The following is a 22,778-nucleotide window of genomic DNA, read 5'->3' as shown; positions in this document are numbered from 1 at the left end:
AGTATACTTTGGAGGAAGCTAGGTGGAATCACGAGGGCACAGAAGCGCACTCCAGCGTTCTGGCCGGGAGAGTCCCATGGACAGAGGAGCCTGGCAGGCTACAGTCCATAGGGTTGTAAAGAGTTGGACACCACTGAAGCAACTGAGCATGCACACACACACACACACACAGGTGGAATAACACCATCCCAAACTGTTGGATGTGGAAAACTAAACAATTATTGTATTATTATACAGACATATCCACCTTTCAGGAAATGGAGGGAGACTTAATTAAAACTACTTTGTAATTGTATGTATGGCTGACTCCCTTTGCTGTTCACTTGAAACTGTCACAACTAATTGTTGGTTAATTAGTTATACCCCAATACAAAAGTTTTTAAAAAACTACTTTGTAATTCTGAAAGGCTATGTAACACAGAGAATTATTATTCCCTTTAAACCTTTTTCTTCAGCAAATTTTTCTCAAGTGACCAGGGTAAGCACTCATTCAGTTGTTAAAGAGCATACATATTGGGTTTCTAGAGTCTCCAAATAAAGAAGTGAACTTCTCCATTTATGAGTTAGCACCATAAACATTTCACCAATCATTTACTCCTTTGCTTCCCCAGAATAAACTCCCAAAATACATTAACAAACTGAAGAAAGCATTTATTTATTTAGACACTCACTCACTGTTATTGGTTAGAAAATACTAAAAGGAATTTGTGTGCGTGTGTGCTGTGCTAAGTCGCTTCAGTTGTGTCCAACTCCACAACCCTATGGACTGTAGCCTCCCAGGCTCCTCTGTCCAAGGAATTCTCCAGGCAAGAATACTGTAGTGGATTGCCATCCTCTCCTCCAGGGGGTCTTCCTGACCCAGGGATCAAATCTGTGTCTTTTATGTCTCTTGCACTGGCAGGCAGGTTCTTTATCACTACTAAAAATATTAAGGGGAAAGAGAACCAACCATCTCTTTTAGAAGCTATATGTGTAGTATACCTTATCAATTGTTGCTGTGCAATTAATACTTAGCAATTACTTGTTGAATATCAATTTTTTCATCTTATTTTAAGAAATCCTTTCTAATTCACTTACCTTATAGTATCTGATTGGCTGCTACTTTCTGATGTGGACCTAAATGCAAGTGAAAAATAATGCTTCAAAGTTAATACTTTAAAAAAAGTGTGCCTCTGTAACCAATCAACGTCAGGTCATTTTGTAACCTACATTAATTCTTTTATACTACTAATCACTGCTAATGAATCATTTCAAAAGATTACTAAGTTACAGTCTGCAAATTATAGCATTGCTTTTTATCCATATACCATGTCCATAGAGAACATAAATTTCAAATTCCCAAATAGAGGAGCAAGAAAACTGATTTGTTACTTCTCAGTAAAGAATATACGCTTGATTCTGAATACCTGATTCTGGCCTCTAGGTTCTACCCTGATGTGTTATGCAGGTGGTGATTTAACACCCTCACTGACTTCTAAACAATTAGGCAGACTGTATTGACAGGGTAATCTCCACCTCCTATTTGACGCATAGAGAAATGGTGTAAAAATAACACAAAATCCTAATGAAAATTTAAGGGAAGGAAGTGATATTTCTGATAGTTTGAAAAAGTGGAAATAGAAAGCATAAAAGGTAAATGGGAAAATATTGGGTCACGTTCCTGATTTTTTACAAAAAACCTCTACCAGAATACATTATAACAAAATAACAACTCTAAGGCCAATGTATAAATGTAGAGGTTGTGATAGGCAGAATTCTAACTTGGCCCCCTAAGATTCCCATTCCTTGGTTATTTAAATACTCTTCAAAGTACTACTCTGAAAAAATTTTGCAAATGTAATTAAAGCTCCAAATCTGTTGGCCTTAAAATACAGAGATCATTTTGGTGGGCCTGACCCAGTCAGGTCAGCCCTTTACAAGGAGAGTTTTCTCTTGCTGGTAGAAGGGAGAAGTTAAGAGACAGTCAGAGCCTTAGGAAGACGTCTATGCCCTTATTTTTTTAATGGTGAAGGGAGGTACCTGAGTAGCAACGCAGGTGGCCTCTGAAAGAGAGAGAAGGGCCCCAAGCAGACAGGCAACACAGAAAGATATACCTCAGACCTAAAGCTGCAAGAAATTGGATTTTTCTTACAACTTTTTCCCAGCCTGGGCTTCAGGTCAGCCTTGTGACAACCCAGTCAAATCCACCTGGATTTCCTACTTAACAGAACTTCCACACAGTAAATGAATGTGGTTTAAGTTACTAAGTGTGTGGTAATTTGTTACACAGCAACAGAAATACAAAAACTAGGTAAAATTCATATTAGTCTTAAAGTAATAAATGAATCAACACACTAACAAAAGATTTATCATCATCAGTAATAAATGCCACACTATACTTACATACCTTTAAATAGTGGAAAACAAAATAACTCTCCACATAGAAGTTCATACTAAGAAACCAACACAACAAACAATTATCCTCCAATTAAAAATTAAAAAAAATAAAAATAAAACCCAGATGTCAGCACACACACACACAAGAAGTCCATACTACCTAAACTCACATTTGAGAATGAAATAAGCACAATTTTAGGTGGATAAGATAAACAGTTTGCTACACAAAGACTCACTCACTGATGGAAATGTTAAGCAATGTACTTCACCAAAAGAGAGACTGAACATCAAAATATGGAATTAAATTCAAAAAAGACTGTACAAGGCACTGAACTGTGAAATTTAAAAATTTTCTTTCCTTTTTTATAAAAAAAATAATAATGAGTAAATAAAGTGACAAAATATAGTGAAATCTTAGTATGTTTTGATTAAATATAATAATGATTAAATATAATAATAATGATAACACTGACATTTGTATCAGGTTAAAATTCAGAAGTAACTAAAAACCAAATGATAATACTATGAAAGAGTGAATAAAAGAGTATAAGGTTTAATGGGCTAATATCCATAAATTGTTAGAAGAAGATTATAAGTATTTTTATATCTAAAATTATAACTTTATATTTAAATAATTTAATAAAACACAATATAATAACATAATAATTAAAGAATATCACTAAAAGAATACAATTAGAACAGATAATGACCAAATTGATAGAAGGAAAGAAAAAACACTGAAAGCACAATCAGTGTAATGGAACACAAGAAAGAAAAGAAAATATTGAAAAAGCATGAGAAATAGAAAAAACAAAACAAAATGGCAGAATTTACTCTAAACATATCAGCAAACATTATAAGTATATAGACATACTAAATTCAACTACTGAGACACTTGAGGTTACAGATTTTAAAATATCATTGGCAGGCTATTTTCAAGAGACCAAATTAAATAAAAGGTTGAAAGTAATGTGACTGAAAAGTTATATCAGATAAACTGAAATGAATGTTGGTATGCTGCTTCTGCTCAGTCGTCTCAGTCATGTTTGACTCTGTACAACCCTATGGACTGCAGCCTGCCAGGCTCCTCTGTCTGTGGGATTCTCTAGGCAAGAGCACTAGAGTGGGTTGCCATGCCCTCCGCCAGGGGTCTTCCTGACCCAAGGATCGAACCTGCATCGCAGACAGATTCTTTACCGCTGAGCCACCAGGGAAACCCTGAACTTTGGGTTGGTTCAGTTCAGTTCAGTTCAGTCGCTCAGTCGTGTCCCACTCTTTGCGACCCCACGAAGAGCAGCACGCCAGGCCTCCCTGTCCATCACCATCTCCCAGAGTTCACTCAAACTCACGTCCATCGAGTCGGTGATGCCATCCTGCCATCTCATCCTCTGTCGTCCCCTTCTCCTCCTGCCCCCAATCCCTCCCAGCATCACAGTCTTTTCCAACGAGTCAACTCTTCACATGAGGTGGCCAAAGTATTGGAGTTTCAGCTTTAGCATCATTCCTTCCAAAGAACACCCAGGGCTGATCTCCTTTAGAATGGACTGGCTGGATCTCCTTGCAGTCCAAGGGACTCTCAAGAGTCTTCTCCAATACCACAGTTCAAAAGCATAAATTCTTCAGCACTCGGCTTTCTTCACAGTCCAACTCTCACATCCATACCTGACTACTGGAAAAACCGTAGCCTTGACGAGACAGACCTTTGTTGGCAAAGTAATGTCTCTGCTTTTCAATATACTATCTAGGTTGGTCATAACTTTCCTTCCAAGGAGTAAGCATCTTTTAATTTCATGGCTGCAGTCACCATCTGCAGTGATTTTGGAGCCCCAAAAAATAAATTCTGACACTGTTTCCACTGTTTCCCCATCTATTTTCCATGTTGGTGGACCAGTTATAAATCAGTAAGGACTGAATTTGTTATTTAAGAAATAAATATTAATGGGGACAATACGCTATCCATTACTGATTTAAAAAAAAAACAACACAGGAAGTAGATATAATTAGTTCTTACCAATCCATAACTACCATAGAAATTTATACATGAGTTCAGTCATGTATAGTCTATCAAATATCAAGTATTTGCTTGCTTGTCTACCCAAGCTGTACATGAATATAACCCAAGCTGTGGTTTCTTTGGTAGCTCTATCAGTAAAGAATCTGCCTGCAATGCAGGAGACCTGGGTTCAATCCCTGGGACAGGAAGATCCCCTGGGGAAGGAAATGGCAACCCACTCCAGTGTTCTTGCCTGGAAAATCTCATGGACAGAGGAGCCTGGAGGGCTACAGTCAATGATGTTGCAAGGGTCAGACACAACTGACTAAACCCCAGGTGCATCCTGTTTTCTTTACTAATTATATATATTCTAAATTTTATTAGAGTCAGCCATTTTATTCCTTGTTTCCTCAGAAAAAAATAGTATTTATTTAAATGAATAGAAGACTAATTTACTAGAAACCAAATTACTATATATTAGTAGCCTGGTTTTCAGAGGATTACTTTACCAACTGTAGCTAGACATTGTGAATTACTAATTCATTCTTAATTTTCAACATGTGTCTTAAGATGCCTTACAGCTTACCTACCTGGTGACATTTCTGTGAGTGTCACCTTCTGACCTGGACATAAAACAAATGGAAAACAGTGTCCAAAATTAGTCATAAGAGAGCTTGTCAACTGCATAAATAAAAATCAGGCCATTTTATAAGCTGTATTATCTCTTTTACAAGATTAGTTACCAAAAATGAAAACAATGTGCAAGGTCACTAAACAGAGATGCAAATATGTAAACATTCTTATTTACCTGCATACCTCATCCATAAAAAGTATATTTCAAACCTGCAATGAGGAAATTATCAAGAAGGCACAGATTTGATTTTTCTTTATCACTTCTGAACACAGAATAGTTTGATCCTGAATGCCTGATTCTGACCTTTATACCCCAACTTTTAACTTTTTATTCATTGATAAAGAAATGCTACATTTTATAAGGTAAAATCCATACAGACTTCTAGACAATCTGACATACTGAACTGGTGGGAAAATTTCCCTTTCCATTCCTCATAGAGGAGGTCTGAAAAAAACAGCAGGTACAGTTAACATATAACTGAGGTTAACAAGAAAAGAATCCTCTTTAGTAAAAATGAAGAAACAGAGAGTTCAAAGGGTAAACAGGAGCTAAAAGTGAATGACTGAAGGGGTGTCTAAACCAATGATACAACTTTGGGACTAGAGATTCAATAGTCATTCCTTAGAAGGAGTTAAGTTATGAGGACTTTGCATGTAGGGAAACTAAGTGAGCTCCTTAACTGGAGCCACTTAACCTGGGAGCCATGAATGGTCATACCACCCACTCAATAGGGATAGTAAAACTCCTGACCAGTGGCCTTTGGAATGCAGCAGGGAAAATGGGGATATGCAACATGCATGGCTAGATGGGGGAAAGTGCATCACTGAGGAGTCCCAAGCCTCCAAAAAAGGCACTTTCAAGATGCCAGTTCACACTCCTACAAAGGCTTGAACACCATGCAGAGCATTTGCTTTAAATATTTTTGCTTTAAAAGAAGCAAAAAGGAAACCACCCACATGTGTGAGTCTTCAACACAAGGCATGCTGAATTCTCATGGGAAAATCATAGATATTGAAGAGAAAAGAGACTCTGATTACAAAGCCCTAGTAGTTAACATCAGCAGCCATAGCCAAACAGTGAGCTCACACAGCAAGAAATACAAATGATTAAAAAAAAAAAACTCTGAGAATACTTAGAATCTCCATAGAGATTTTTGTAAGAATAGAATCCATAAGTCTAGAACAGGACTAAGAAGGAAGAAATGGTGATATGAGAGAATGATCTGAGAAAATCAAACAGAATATGAGATGGAGAGATACCTATGAAAGTGCAGTTACAAACCACAAAGATACAGTTCCAATACTGATCAAAATGCAGTAACAGACAGAATTTACTCTTCTGCCTGAAACAACTGAAAATCTGGACAAAACATGTTAAACACTGGTTTTCAGATACTGAATATTAGGCAAGATAGTGATCTATGAGAGAAGGAAATAAAGACCCATGATTGCCCCTTCTTACTGCAGGGAAGACTTTCCACGCTATAACACAGCAATGGGAAGCCAGGCAGAGAAAGAAGTCTCCCCAAATTGAGGTGATACCATCTGGGGAGACCAAGGCAGCTACAATTCTCTGTTAGCCTTTGCCTTGCTTCATTTTGTACTGCAAGACCAAACTTGCCTACTACTGCTGGTATCTCTTGACTTCCTATTTTTGTATTCCAGTCCTCTGTGATAAAAAGGACACCTTTTTTGGTGTTAGTTCCAGAAGGTCTTGTAGGTCTTCATAAAATCAGTCAATCTCAGCTTCTTCAGCATTAGTGGTTGGGGCATAGACTTGTATTACTGTGAAGGTGAATGGTTTGCCTTGGAAACAAACCAAGATCATACTGTCGTTTTTGAGATAGCACCCAAGTACTGCATTTCAGACTCATTCATTGACTACATGAAGGCTACTCCAATTCTTCTAAGGGATTCTGGCCCACAATAGTAGATACAATGGTCATCTGAATTAAATTTGCCCATTAACACCCATTTTGATTCACTGATTCCTAAGCTGTCAATGTTCAACCTTGCCATCTTCTGCTCAACCATGTCCAATTTACCTTGATTCAGGGACCTAACATTCTAGGTTTCTAGGCAATATTGTTCTTTACAGCACTGGACTTTACTTTTACCACCAGACACATCCACACTGAGCAACATTTCCATTTTGACCCAGCCACTCCATTCTTTCTGAAGCTATTAATAATTGCCCTCCGCTCTTCCCCAGTAGCATATTGGACACCTTCTGACCAGGGGGCTCATCTTCCAGTGTCATATATTTTTGCTTTTTCACATTGTTCACGGGGTTCTCGCACTGAGAACACTGAAGTGGGTTGCATTTCCTCCCCCAGTGGACCAGAATTTAACAGAACTCTACACTATGACCTATCTGTCTTCTGTGGGCTTGAACAGCATTTCATTGAGTTATGCAAGCCCCTTCACAGCAAGGCTGTGATCCATGGGGGGAAAAAAATGTATACACACACACACACACACACATACTCAACAAATAAGTGAGTCTCTCAGTCATGTCTGACTCTTTGTGACCACCCCATGGACTATATATATGTCTGTAAACACTGGTGAATATGAATAAGGTCTATCAGTTCAGTTTAGTTCAGTCACTCAGTCGTGTCTGACTCTTTGCAACCCCATGAACTGCAGCACGCCAGGCCTCCCTGTCCATCACCAAATCCCGGAGCTTACTCAAACTCATGCCCATCGAGTCAGTGATGCCATCCAACCATATCATCCTCTGTCGCCCCCTTCTTCTCCCACCTTCAATCTTTCCCAGAATCAGGGTCTTTTCCAATGAGTCAGTTCTTCACATCAGGTGGCCAAAGTACTGGAGTTTCAGCTTCAGCATCAGTCCTTCCAATGAATATTCAGGACTGGTTTCCTTTAGGATGGACTGGTTGGATCTCCTTGCAGTCCAAGGGACTCTCAAGAGTCTTCCCCAACACCACAATTCAAAAGCATCAATTCTTCGGCACTCAGCTTTTTTATAGTCCAACTCTCACATCCATACATGACCACAGGAAAACCATAGCCTTGACTAGACGGACCTTTGTTGGCAAACTAATGTCTCTGCTTTTGAATATGCTATCTAGGTTGGTCATAACTTTCCTTCCAAGGAGTAAGCATCTTTTAATTTCATGGCTGCAATCACCATCTGCAGTGATTTTGGAGCCTAGAAAAATAAAGCCAGCCACTGTTTCCACTGTCTCCCCATCTATTTGCCATGAAGTGATGGGACCGGATGCCATGATCTTAGTTTTCTGAATGCTGAGCTTTAAGGTCTATAGTTTAACTGATAAAACTATACCAATGCCAGTCCCCTGGCTGTGAAAATTCGCTGTTAATATAAGATGCTATCATTGATAAAACCTAAGTGATAGAGCCAAGAAACTCTATGCCATTTTTGCAACTTTTTATATTTCTTGGTGGTGGTTTAGTTACTAAGTTGTGTCCAACTCTTGTGACCCCATGAACTGTAGCCTACCAAGCTCCTCTGACAATGGGATTCTCCAGGCAAGAATGTTGGAGTGAGTTGCCATTTCTTTCTCCAGGTGATCTTCCCAACCCAGGGATAGAACCAGGGTCTCCTGCACTGCAGGCAGATTCTTTACCAACTGAGCTACAAGGGAAGCCTTTTATATTTCTTAAATTATCTCAGAACTAAATTTAAAAGAAAGGAATGGTAAAGCAAAGAATCTGGATAATGTAACAGGAAATTCTAATAAATGTTAACTAAATATAATAATGATAATTTTTAAAAAACACAAAATTTACTTGGAGGAAACTGAAAAACCAAATGATAAACAGATTGAAAAAGATAGATTAGTGTTACAAGGCTAAGATCCTTGTCTTATTCAGAAGACTACATATAATGATTAAATTAAGACATTGTATATATAACATTTGCTACAAATACAAGTTAACAAAAACCATTAAAACAATCAAAACTGAATTAAAAATGTACAAAATAGTAATAGAAAACAGAAAAATCATAATTAAAAAATGGAATTGGGGAAAAGGAAATAATGCCCAAAAGGAGGCTAGTAAGTAGGAAGAAAATAAGATGGTAAATTTCAACATGAATATCTGCAATCATACATTAAGCATATAAATATGAAAACTCTACTACTATATTTTTCATATAAAGGCTGATTATAGGATATCAACTAAAATCTAAGAAAGATTGAAAATAAGGGATGAAAAATATGTAATAGGTAAATCTAACTTGCAGAAAGCAAGCTGGGATACAACAATATAAAAGAGTAAAAATAGAATTTAAGATACAATTGTTAATGATGAAAAGAAAATACACCAAGAATATATAACTACACTGAATGTTATATATTTAGTCACTGCCTGGTGGCTCAAATAGTAAAGACTCTGCCTGCAATGTGCAGCAAGACCCAGGTTCGATCCCTGGGTCGAGAAGACTCCCAGGAGAAGGGAATAGCAACCCACTCCAGTATTCCTGCCTGGAGAATCCCATGGACAGATGAACCTGGCAGGCTACACAGGATTGCAAAGAGTAGGACATGACTAAACGACCAACACTCTTCACTTTCAGAGTATATAAAGCAGAAATTTCAACAAAGAGAAAGCCATGATATATCAGAAAAGTTTAGCTTGTATATAGTAGAAATGAGAACCACTGGGCATGTGAAAGCAACAGATGTGGATGCATTTCCATTCTTCCTGTCTCAATTACTGAGGCAATAACATTGGCAAGTTATTAAACCAGATTCTGAAATTTTTGAAACTTTAAAATAAGGATATCCAAAACTATCTCAAACAATTAAATGAGATATTGATGTAGCATTCAAAATTCCTATAAAATGTGAAGTATTGTTGCTGTTGATAATATTGCCTTACATCTGACAAGATTTAAATGGTTTAACTTCAGAACACAAATTTAATTTACCCACTACTTTGGGATTCCTCTTTCTTGCTAAACCACTTTTTCGAAAGCTTCCATGAAGCAGCTATTATGGTTGATACAACAAGAATAGGTAAAGCAATGTAGATAGCCAAAAGCCACTGCTTCTTCCCACCCTTCTCAGAAGTTCTTTCCATGGGTAAATCTAAAAATAAAAATACATAAAAAATCAGGGAAAAAAATTAAGCTGTGTACTTTTAAGTTACAGCAAACTTATCACAATGTTCTTAATTTTCATCATAATTCAAGTATCAATGTAAAATAATAATAGAATCATAATACTTAAGGCTATCTCTATAAACTCTCATTCTAAAAGAACAGACACTAAGTTCCAGGAAGTTCTAATGTATTCTACCTTATACAGCAGCTACAGCAAAATCTTACAGTATAAGTAGAACCCCATAACTTCAGAGACATATAACCAACAAATGTGCGTTATTACAAGGTGCATTATCACAGAATTCTACTGTATCTGTGCATATCTTGTTTATCTTTATTAGAGTGCTGGCTCTCCAACATTAGGGACCTGTTTTTACCTATGCAGTCACTGCAGTGTTACTAAAATGGCACAGGCATAAAAAAATAGGAGACATGATCCCTAACTCTAATTCTGCAATTAGCACTGGGTATTCTTTAAGTTCCATGAGGAGTGAGGCTTTGTTTTACTATCTGTACATGCCTAGTGTCATATGATAAGCATCTGGTGTATATATTAGGAATTCAAGAAATATTTGCTAAATCAGTGGATAAATGACAAAAACGAAAGTCATGATAAACAGCATACTGTTTTAGCATCCTCTGTCATCTCTTTAACAGCAATTAATAGATTTTTATCATTTAAACTGAAAACTCCTTTAGACTAAAGGTTTATCTTCTACTTCCTTTATTTCTTCTATAACAGACACATATTAGTGCTAGACACAGGGTGTGTTGCTGATATAGAGCTCAGATAACAGGATCAACCATAAAGGTGGGAAAGGGTTGAAGGATAATTTAAAGGACAAAGTCAGACACAAGTAAATAAAAATTTTAAAAGATACTCAGCTTCAGTCATATTGAAAAGCTAATATTAGGGGGAAAAAAGCAAGATTAAGAAAGCATATTGGTTTCTATTTTTTTTGGAAGCCTATTTGTTTACCTTTTAATTACAAATATTGGTTTCTTTCTAAGTGGAAAAAACCTAACTATGTTTTTGTGAAGGCAAGCAATTTGACAATTCTATTAACTGGATATATAAGAGAAAGATACTTGCCCTGTTCCTCAGGCGATATTCTGGATTTCACTGTGCAATCTGGAGGGCTGTAGCCACCAGTACAATTGCATATCATCGTGGAAGTGCACACCTAGAATCATTTTTTTTTAATTCAGATAGTCATTTAAAAATATTTTCTCATAGAAAGCAAAATTATCTGATGGATCATCAGGCTTACTCTGATATTTTCATCTAGTGTAATTTTGTTTCTTTTATTTATTTACAGAGATAATTCTACAAATCAAATACTTGGTTTCTTAGCCTAAAGTATGCACAGATGCACACACATGCTAGAAAGGAGTTACAAAGTGAGGCTCACAATATTTGAAATATCTGGAAAACTTAACACCTTCAAATGTTCACCTGAAAACTTAGTGTGCAGTTCCAGAACCATCTACTTAAATTCTATTGAAAATGACACCATTCCAGCAGTGTGTTAGAGCCAGCCAGCATCAGCTTGCAAGGAGGACTGTGTACACTTCTTCCCATCTCCATTTTCAGTAACATCATGTGGTGGTCTGAAGTATCTGTATACACAGATGAGGACTTTACACTTCCTCAAGCTACTTGGTAAACATTTAACAGCACAGCACTGCCCTTGACCAGGATCGTTTATTTACTTCATTAGTTTTTGTTTGTTTGATTTTTAAGCAAAAGTTTTTTGTATTCCACAAGGGTATCAGATAATTTTTGTAATTAACTAATTAATGATAGAAACAGCTTTATGGTGCTTGCAATGTGTGAGTCTCCATTCTGAGCCCTTTACATTGATTTACTCATTAAATCCTCACAACAGTCCTGTAAGGTTGGGACAATTATTATTCCCACTCTAAAGATGAATAACCTGGAGGCATAGATATTTAACTTGCCAAAAGTCACATGGCTAGTAAGTGGTGGAGACAGAATTTAAACCAAAGAAATCTGGTTTCAGTCTCTGCCCTTGACCACTAGGCTATGCTACTCCTCAAAATGATATAAAACACCTCTCAATTTCTAATATCTCAATTTAACAACATGATTCTAATTCCTATATTCCATGGCTCAGATGTACATGGAAAAAAGTGTTCTGTTTGCGGTTTCCACTGCCCTAGCTTCTGTCATATCACTTTCATGTTGTAATGTGTGTGTGTATGTGGGTGTGTGTGTTTACTCTGAAATATTGGGTTGGCCAAAAAGTCCATTCATGCTTTTCTAGAACGTCTTACAGAAAAACTAGAATGAACTTTTGGGCCAACCCAATATCTCATTGAAATAATACTGCCTTTCTCAGGAGACACATGTTGTCAGTTCAGTTCAGTCACTCAGTCATGTCCTACTCTGTGTGACCCCGTTGACTGCAGCACACCAAGCTTCCCTGTCCATTACCAACTCTCAGAGCTTACTCAAACTCATGCCCATCGAGTCGGTGATGCCATCCAATCACCTCATCCTCTGTCGTCCCCTTCTCCTCCCACCTTCAATCTTTCCCAGAATCAGGGTCTTTTCCAATGAGTCAGTTCTTCACATCAGGTGGCCAAAGTATTGGAGTTTCAGCTTCAGCAGCAGTCCTTCCAATGAATATTCAGGACTGATTTCCTTCAGGATGGACTGGTTGGATCTCCTTGCAGTCCAAGGGACTCTCAAGAGTCTTCTCCAACACCACAGTTTCAAAAGCATCTATTCTTCGGCGTTCAGCTTTCTCTATAGTTCAACTCTCACATCCATACATGACTACTGGAAAAACCACAGCTTTGACTAGGCAGACCTTTGTTGGCAAAGTAACGTCTCTGCTTTTTAATATGCTATCTAGGTTGGTCATAACTTTTGTTCCAAGGAGTAAGCATCTTTTAATTTCATGGCTGCAGTCACCATCTGCAGTGATTTTTGAACCCTCCCCCTCAAAAATGAAGTCTCTCACTGTTTCCATGGCTTCACCATCTATTTGCCAAAAGTGATGGGGCTGGATGCCATGATCTTAGTTTCCTGAATGCTAAGTTTTAAGCCAGCCTTTTCCCTCTCCTCTTTCACTTTCATCGAGGCTCTTTAGTTCTTCTCTTTCTGCCATAAAGGTGGTGTCATCTGCATATCTGACGTTACTGATATTTCTCCTGGCAATCTTGATTCCAATTTGTGCTTCATCCAGCCTGGTATTTCACATGATGTACTCTGCATATAAGTTAAATAAGCAGGGTGACAATATACAGCCTGGACATACTCCTTTCCTGATTTGGAACTAGTCTGTTGTTCCATGTCCAGTTCTAACTGTTACTTCCTGACCTGCATACAGATTTCTCAGGAGGCAGGTCAGGTGGTCTGGTATTCCCATCTCTTTAAGAATTTTCAACAGTTTGTTGTGATCCACAGTCATAGGCTTTGGCATAGTCAATAAAGCAGAAGTACATGTTTTTCTGGAACTCTCTTGCTTTTTCTAGGATCCAACAAATGTTGGCATTTTGATCTCTGGCTCCTCTGCCTTTTCTAAATCCACTTTGAACATCTGGAAGTTCACTGTTCCCAAACTGTTGAAGCCTGGCTTGGAGGATTTTGAGCATTACTTTGCCAGCTGAACATGTTGTCAGTTTGTCCTAATATTGTGTGGTTACATTTGGATCACTTCGTTTGCGTGATGTCTTCCAAGTTTTTTCCACTGTAAGTTACTATGCTTCCATTGGAGGAGATAACTTGTTTATGTAACATGGACATATGTAAGTATCTGGGTCCTCATAAGAGTTTCACCCACTAGTTTTAGCATCTGTTGATAATGATTTAACTCCGTTATTTCTTCTATATTGTTTATACTATTAAAGAGTTTTCCCATATCCACCTTTTTAGAGCACTATATTTCCTGGTACCCTAGCCGCCAACTCTCCTGAGTACCTGGTGCTGCCAGAACCCCTGCAACCCAAGCAGCTGCACCACTTCCACACCTGGCCCTCACTGGGGCAGACCCAAGTCCTCCAGGGCAGCCTCAGGAGCAAACCCCAGTGGACGACTGATATACAGAGGTAGAAATAAAACCGCAGTTGAAACCCAGGGGCAGTGTGACTAAGGAAGAAGACCCAAAACCCTCCCACCAGCTGTACAAGCTGCAGATTAAATCTGCATGATCAACTAGGCAGACTCTGTGTCTATGGAACATACATAAAAGGCCATTGAGAGCTCCCACAAAAGAAAACACACTGGTTGTGACAGCTGTGGACACTGGAGTCAAGAACACGCAGGAGTAGGAGCAGATTAGAATCTGAGCTGCCCCCACAGCAGATCCAGAGACCAGCACAGTGTTGGAGGGCATCCTAGGGAGGTGAGGTGGACTTTGACTCCCAGTGAGGGAAAGGATTCTGACAGCAGTGATGCAAGAAAAACATTTATTATTCTTATGTTTTGACTTGTTCTGTAGATTATTTTGGATTTTTCCTCTTTTTTTCCCTTCCCCCCCTCTTGTAGTTGTTGATTTTATTGGCACTTGAAATCTAACTGAGCTTTTGAGCTTTTTTTTCTCCTCTCATTCACATTTTTTATTGTTGTTATAAACCTCTGCCTCCTTGTTGGGCTTTTGCAGTACTGGGCAGCTTTTTCCTTTCTTTTCTCTTTTTAATTTTAATTTTTTAAACCTATTATTATTTTTTCTAAATTTATTCCTTTGTTTGCTTTTCCTACTGTTCTTTTCCCCTTGCAGTTAATTTCAATATATATAAATCTTCTTTATCTACCTCTATTTAACTTTGCATATCTATTCTCTCTTTCTTTTCTTTCTTTCCTTTAGTCTCAACATATTTGTTAGTTTTATTTTCATTGCTTTATACCCCAGTTGGCACCTTGATTTAGTTTTGTTTTCCGGTTTGTGCTTTAGTTACTTTTGTTCTGGTAGAAATAATTTTTGGTTCCATTTGTTTGCCAGGTCAAACTATTGCCCTTTATTTTTGTTGGACTGTTTTTATTTTGCTTATGGGTGTATATGTATATATGTATATTCAGTCACACTTTTTACTGTTGTTATTAACCTCTCCCTCTACATTGGGCCTTTGCAGTTCTAGGGAGTTTTCCTTTTATTCCATTTTTCTTTCTTCTCCCTTTTTTTCCCCTCTTTTTTTTATAATTTTAACTTTTAATTTTTTAATCTATTATATTCTATCTATATTTATTCCTTTGTTTGCCTTTTGCACTGCTCTTTTCCCCTTGCAGTTAATCTTTTATATAAATCTTCTTCATCTACCTCTATTTAACTTTGCATTCTATTCTTTCTCTCTTTTCTTTCTTTCCTTTCCTCTCAACGCATTTGTTAGTTTTCTTTTAATTCCTATATTCCCCACTTGGCACTTTGCTTTAGTTTTGTTTTCCAGTTTGTGCTTTAGTTAGTTTTGTTCTTAATTAGTAAATATAATTTTTTATTTCTGCTATTCACCGAGTCAATCTATTGTACTTTATTGTTGTTGGAATGTTTTGACTTTGCTCATGGGTGTATATGTATATGTGAATATTCCATTATTTCAATTATTATTTGTCTGATTTTGTAACTGCCATTTGTCTGGGGTCCATCTTTGGTTTCTCATTTTTGGATATTTGTTTTAATCTCACTTAATGCCATAACAAACCACTTGTGGAAACTTTGTTCCTGAGACTGAGACCTGAGCCTTTTGAGTGGGAGCACTGACTCCAAGATGCTAGACTACCAGAGAACTAACCCTAAGGGCTATCAAATAGTGAGAATTCACACAAAGGAAACCACTGGAATACAAGACCCAGCATCACCAAACCACCAATAGCACCCTGTGCAGGACTTCTCATCTAAACAACAAACAAAACAAAAATACTAACAAAATCATCAGAAGACAGGATTACAACCTCTCTCAGCCTTGCCCATCAGAGGAAAAACAACAAACAAAAATTCAGCACAAATCTCACCCTATAAGAAGTTTACACAAACCACTGGATCAATCTTACAGGGCAGACACCAAAAGGAAGAAAGAATTCAACCTTGAAGCCTAGAAAAGGAGACCTCAAACACAACACGTTAAAAAATGAAAAGGCAGAGAACTACTACACAAATGAAGAAACAAACTAAAAACACAGAAGTCCAAATAAATGAAGAGGAAAGAGGCAAGCTACCTGAAAAAAAATTCAGATAATTGATAGTAAACCTTGAAAGCAAAATGGAGAAAACTCAAGAATCAATTAACAAAGACCTAGAAGAATTAAAGAATGAGCATGCAGAGACATACAATGACTGAAATTAAAAATGATCTAGAAGGAATCAACAGCAGAATATCTGAAGCAGAAGAATGAATCAGTGAGCTGGAAGATAAAATGCTGGAAATAACTTCTGAAGAGAAGAATAAAGTAAAAAGAAAGAAAAGAACTGAAGATAGTCTCAGAGACCTCTGGGGCAACATCAAATGCACCAACAGTAGAATTATAGGGGTCCCAAAAGAAGAAGAGAAAAAGAAAGTGTATGAGAAAATTTTTGAAGAGATGAAATTTTCCCAAACATGGAAAGGGAAACAGTCAAGTCCAAAAGGCACAAAGAGTCCTATACAGGATAAACCCAAGGAGAAACACGCCAAGACACATACTAATCAAACTTACAAAGACTAAACACAAAGAAAGAATATTAAAAGCAGCAAGGGAAAAGCAACAAGTAACATACAAGGGAAACCCCACCCGCTTAACAGCTGATCTTTCAGCAGAAACTCTGCAGGCCAGAAGGGAATGGCAGGATATATTTAAAGTACTGAATGGGAAAAATCTACAACCAAGATTACTGTATCCGGCAAGGATCTCTCATTCAAAACTGATGGAGAAATAAAAAGCTTTTCAGACAAGCAAAAGTCAAGAGAATTCAGTGCAACCAAACCAGCTTTACAACAAACACTAAGTAGACTTATATAGTCAAGAAAAAAGAACTATAAAATCAACCCCAAGCAATTAAGAAAAGGGCAATAGGAATATATATATCAATAATTACTTTAAATGTAAATGGATTAAATGCTCCAACCAAAAGACACAGACTGGTTGAATGGATACAAAAACAAGACCCATATATATGCTGTGTACAAGAAAACCACTTCAGACCTCAAGACACATATAGACTGAAAGTGAGAGGATGGAAAAATATATTCCATGCAAATGTGAAGCAAAAGAAAACAGGAGTAGCAATCCTCACATCAGACAAAACAGACCTTAAAATAAAGATTACAAGAGATAAGGAAGGACACTACATAATGATCAAGGGATCAATCCAAGAGGAAGACCTAACAATTATAAATATCAATGCACCCAACACAGGAGCACGTCAATACATAAGACAAACACTAACAGACATAAAAGGAGAAATTTGACAGTAACACAATAACAGTAGGAGACTTTAACACCCCGTTCACACCAATGGACAGATCATCAAAACAGAAAATTAATAAGGAAACACAAGTCTTAAATGATATATTAGATGAGATGGATCTCGTTGACATCTTCAGGACATAGCATCCAAATACAGAAGAATACATGTTCTTTTCAAGTGCACATGGAACATTCTCTAAGATAGATATTTTGGGTCATAAATCAAACCTCAGTAAATTTAAGAAAATTGAAATCATATCAAGCATCTTCTCCAACCACAACACTCTGAGACTAGATATCAATTACAAGAAAAAAACTGTAAGAAACACAAACACATGGAGATTAAACAACACATTTCTAAATAACAAACAGGTTACTGAAGAAATCGAAAGGAAAATTAAAAAAATTCTAGAAACAAATAACAATGAAAAAATGACAACTCAAAACCTATAGGATGCAACAAAAGCCGTCCTAAGAGGAAAGTTTATAGCAACACAATCCTACCTCAAGAAACAAGAAAAACATTGAATAGACAGCCTAACTTTACATCTGAAACAACTGGAAAAAGAAGAACAAAAAGACCCCAAAATTAGTAAAAGAAAAGAAATCACAAAGATCCAAGCACAAATAAATGAAAAAGAAATGAAAGAAACAATATTAAAGACTAATAAAACTAAAAGCTGCTTCTTTGAGAAGATAAAATTGACAAACCTTTAGCCAGACTCATCAAGGAAAAAAGAGAAGAATCAAATCAACAAAATGAAAAATGAAAAAGCAGAGGTTACAACAGACAATGCAGAAATACAAAGGTTTATAAGAGACTATTATGAACAACTATATGGCAATAAAGTGGATAACCTGGAAGAAATTGACAGGTTCTTAGAAAAGTCCTATCTTCCAAGACTGAGCCAGGAAGAAATAAAAATTATGAACAACCCAATGACAAGCGCTGAAATTGAAGCTGTGATCAAAAGTCTCCCAAAAAACAAAATCCCAGGACCAGATGCTCCCAGGAGCACTCTATCAAACATTTAGAGAAGAGCTAATGCCTATGCTTCTAAAACTCTTTCCAAAAATTGCAGAGGAAGGAACACTTCCAAACTCATTCTATGAGGCCACCATCTCCCTTTTACCAAAACCAGACAAAGACAACACAGAAAAAGAAACTACAGGCCAATATCACTGATGAACGTAGATGCAAAAATCCTCAACAAAATTTTAACAAACAGAATTCAGCAACACATCAGAAAGCTCATACACCATGATCAAGTTGGGTTTATTCCAGGAATGTAAGGATTCTTCAATATATGCAAATCAACCAATCTGATACACCATGTTAACAAACTGAAAGATAAAACCATATGATTATCTCAATAGATGCAGAAAAAGCCTTTGACAAAATTCGGGACCCATTTATGATCAAAACTCTTCAAAACATGGGCATAGAAGGAACCTACCTCAACATAGTAAAGGCCATATATGATAAGCCTACAGCAAACATTATTCTCAATGGTGAAAAATGGAAAGCATTCCCACTAAGATCAGGAATAAGACAAGGATGTCCACTTTTACCACTATCATTCAACATAGTTCTGGAAGTCCTAGATACAGCAATCAGAGAAGAAAAAGAAATGAAAAGAATCCAGATCGGAAAAGAAGTAAAGCTCTCACTGTTTACAGATGACATGATACTGTACATAGAAAACCCTAAAGATAGTATCAGAAAATTACTAGGGCTAATCAGTGAATTTAGCAAAGTTAACAAAATCAATACACAGAAATCACTTGCATTTCTATATATCAATAATGAAAAATCAGAAAGAGAAATTAAGGAATCAACCCCATTCACCATTCCAACAAAAAGAGTTAAATATCTAGGAATAAACTCACCTAAGGAGACAAAAGCACTGTACACAGAAAACCACTAAGTTTCAAAGCACTAAGTAAAAATATCCTTAATTTTAAATTAACTGAAGTATAGGACTATTTCCTCACCCAAAATAAACCTTTCAAGGACCTTCAGTTTTCTCAAATTCCCTGAATATTTTTGTTCTAGGTGATGGTCATTTGTTCAACTACTAGGACAGTCACTCTAGAAGTAATGATAAGAATAAAATGCTTTTCACAGGTAACAGATGAGAAGCTCCGTGTGATAAAAAAGTCAATCATTCAGTGCATTTATATGCATTTCCTGAGATTCTATAAATATTTCAAAATAAAAGATTTTTTAAGTAAATCATTACAGGCAGGGATATAAATGTTAGTAGGCTCAGGCAACTGTTACACTAGGAGCTAAACCATATGCAGCTCAACTGAAATTTCTTTGTTACAACTCAGAAACAAACATCACAGAGAAAAAGAAATACCTCAGAAAAGATAACTACAAATGAGCAGGCACATATCTAAAGAGCTCTCACGCTGAAACCTGTTAAGGTCAGGACTAATTTCCAGCCAGGACTGAAGCTATGGATTTTTTTTTTTACCAAGATTGTTAGCCAAGAATGAAAATCCAATAAAGGAATATAAGACACATCCTTTCCTCCATACATTTTCAACTACAACTCTTGTTTTGGAAAAAAAAAAAAAAGCAAAATTAATCATTTATCTTTTAAAGGCTTTCACAACTACAATACACCAAAAATAACTTCTACACATAAGAGCTATCATTCTTTTACTGACTTCTTGGTTTTAAAATCCAAAGATCCACTTTCTGAGTGCCTTAGGAGTTCAAAACATCATGAGAAATGCACAAATTGTGGTTATGTCATTCAAAAATAAATATACACTAGTTGTATGAAAACCCTCTTCCCGTATTTTTTCAACACTCCTTTATCACTAGTCTTGGCTTATTTGTATTCTTTTTCCCGTTCATACCTTGCATAGATTTTCCCCAAATTCCTTTTATTTTTTAGTCTTTAATTAGTAGCCCTTTCTCATGGGAATCAAAAGACCAAGTTTCCCATGTCACTGTAAAGGATGTGCATCCACATTATTTGTACTACAAAGCTTCAGCCTCAGCACTTTTGACATTTGGGGCCAGAAAATTCTTTGCTGTGGGTGTTTTTCTGGCCAAACCAGGGTGGTGAGGGCCTCTATCCACTCTATCCAGAAGCTCCACTGGTGTGACAACTAGAAAATATCCTCCAGATGCCTTCTAGAAAGCAAAATCAACCTCCCCCACCCCCCCGCAAAAAAAAAAAAAAAAACAAAAGAAGAATGGCGGGGGGGGGGGGCCCCCTTGCCTGGAGAATCCCAGGGACAGAGGACCCTGGTGGGTAGCTGTCGATGGGGTCACACAGAGTCAGACACTACTGAAGCAACTTAGCAGCAGCAGCAGCAGCAGCAGCAAAGCATGATTTTTCTGGGATCTCTAGTGAATATCCCAGGTTTTCAAAGAAATAGCTTCACTCTGATTGCCTATAACTCAAATAACTCCAGCCTTCTGTAAACACTGATAATTGTTCAGCTTATAGTTTTGTCATTCTTTGCCTGGTCTTGTATGGTTTGATATTCATCAATAAGCCCATAAGGACCTCTATGCAAACTTCTGAAGCTGTTTCTGCATACCAGTGCCTCTTCCCTGGAACTCTGCCTCCAAAATTCTACCCACTTTAATCTCTTAACTCCAATCTCTGTCTCTTCAACCTACTGAGCCCGTGTCTACCCAAGGCACAGCAGTCCAAAATCTGACAACAGGAAGAGAACCAGGGAAATCACATATCATTTGTTTCCCTTCTCTCATGGAACAAAGCCCTATCCTGCTTACTACCTAGTATCTGAAAACTGCTGTTTCATACATTTCTTCCCAGCTTTCTAGTTGTTTATGGCAAAAGTGTGATTAAAGATCCATGTATTCTTTCATACCATCCAAAATCCATGAGCCTCTGAGAAAAGGATAATTCTGCTTTTAAAAAACAGGAGATTATAGCCTCGGTGTATCTCTAGTATGTTTTAAGTCCTTACATGAAAAAATAAAGTGTATACTCTTAGGGATCTAATTATGGTCTTGAGTATCATTCCCTTTTCAAAAGTACCAAAGCTTTTCAAAACCTCCAATTAAAATAGATAAATTTATATATATATTTTTAAAGTGACTGATTACATAAGTGGTACTGAATAACCCAAGATGTATCTGAGACACACTGTGTCAGAGGGCAAGGATGACTTCCAAGGTACATAGAAAATAACCACTATGATTTTAATTTTTCCTTTAAGTTCCCATCAATATAATAAAGCAATATATATAACTAAAAGTACAGCTACTAGAAATAAAAGGGTAATTTTATCGCTATTTTCAAGAGATAATTGTCTACCAGAAACTTCAATAATGTCCTGTAGATTAGTAAGTTGACTGAATAAAAATGAATAGGCAAATATTCTTAACTTTCCCACACAGTAACTGTAATGAAAAAGACCTCTGACCACACCAGTAACAAAATTATGTGATACAAGTAAATAATTAAAACAAGGAGTGTGTAACATCATGTAAAGAAGACATAAAACTATCCTGAAAATAACAAAGGATTTTGAATAAATAATGGAATTTTTGAATAATGGATTTTGAACTTAAAATGGAATAATTAGAAAATTTGACACATATCAATATAAACCTTTGATTTCTACCAACAGCTATAAAATGTAAAACAATATTATAATGGGATGAGAATAGTTGGATCAATAAAATAAAATAGCCGTTATATATATATTTTTTAAATGAATAATATACATGACACTACAGCTTATATACCACATGGAATTAGAAACCCAATGGGTAAAAGGCAGAAACAGATAATTCTATGATCAACACACAATATTAAACACATGAATATATGTTCAATCTCAGCAACAGACAAAGGAGACTTAATTAAAACCATAATGAAGGGGGATGGAAAAAGATAGTTCATGCAAAAGGAAATCAACAGAAAGCTGGAGTAGCAATTCTCATATCAGACACAATATATTTTAAAATAAAGGCTACTACAAGAGACAAAGAACACTACATAATGATCAAGGAATCAAAACAAGAAGACATAACAATTATAAATATTTATGTACCCAACACAGGAGTAACTCAATACAGAAGGCAAATGCTAACAGATATAAAAGAGGAAGTTGACATTAACAAAATAATAGTGGGGGAGTTTAATATCCCACTTATACCAGATCATCCAGACAGAACATTAATAAGGAAACACAAGCCTTAAATGACACATTAGACCAGATGGACTTAATTGATATTTAGAGAAGGTGCATGATCAGTCACGTTCTACTCTTTG

General features: G+C 36.7%; 1 protein-coding gene across 4 annotated transcripts in view; it reads right to left on the bottom strand.

Moving 5' to 3' along the window:
* Window positions 1–22,778, bottom strand: part of LOC120865674 (disintegrin and metalloproteinase domain-containing protein 32-like) — a 188,520-nt gene that overhangs the window by 5,636 nt on the left and 160,106 nt on the right. For 2 of the 4 annotated variants that reach the window (XM_040242987.1, XM_040242986.1), the window contains exons 14-17: window positions 11,191–11,281; window positions 9,924–10,083; window positions 4,960–4,992; window positions 1,078–1,116 (exon numbers count right to left, since the gene is read on the bottom strand). In XM_040242987.1, the coding sequence (XP_040098921.1) occupies window positions 1,078–1,116; window positions 4,960–4,992; window positions 9,924–10,083; window positions 11,191–11,281 (323 nt within the window). The remainder of the gene's footprint in view (window positions 1–1,077; window positions 1,117–4,959; window positions 4,993–9,923; window positions 10,084–11,190; window positions 11,282–22,778) is intronic. The other 2 variants (XM_040242989.1, XM_040242988.1) reach the window with 1 other exon arrangement.

The sequence above is a fragment of the Oryx dammah genome, unplaced genomic scaffold, assembly GCF_014754425.2.
Source record: "Oryx dammah isolate SB20612 unplaced genomic scaffold, SCBI_Odam_1.1 HiC_scaffold_7, whole genome shotgun sequence".
NCBI lineage: Eukaryota > Metazoa > Chordata > Mammalia > Artiodactyla > Bovidae > Oryx > Oryx dammah.
The sequence above is the reverse complement of the archived record's forward strand: the minus strand, read 5'-3'. Positions and strand labels throughout refer to the sequence as shown.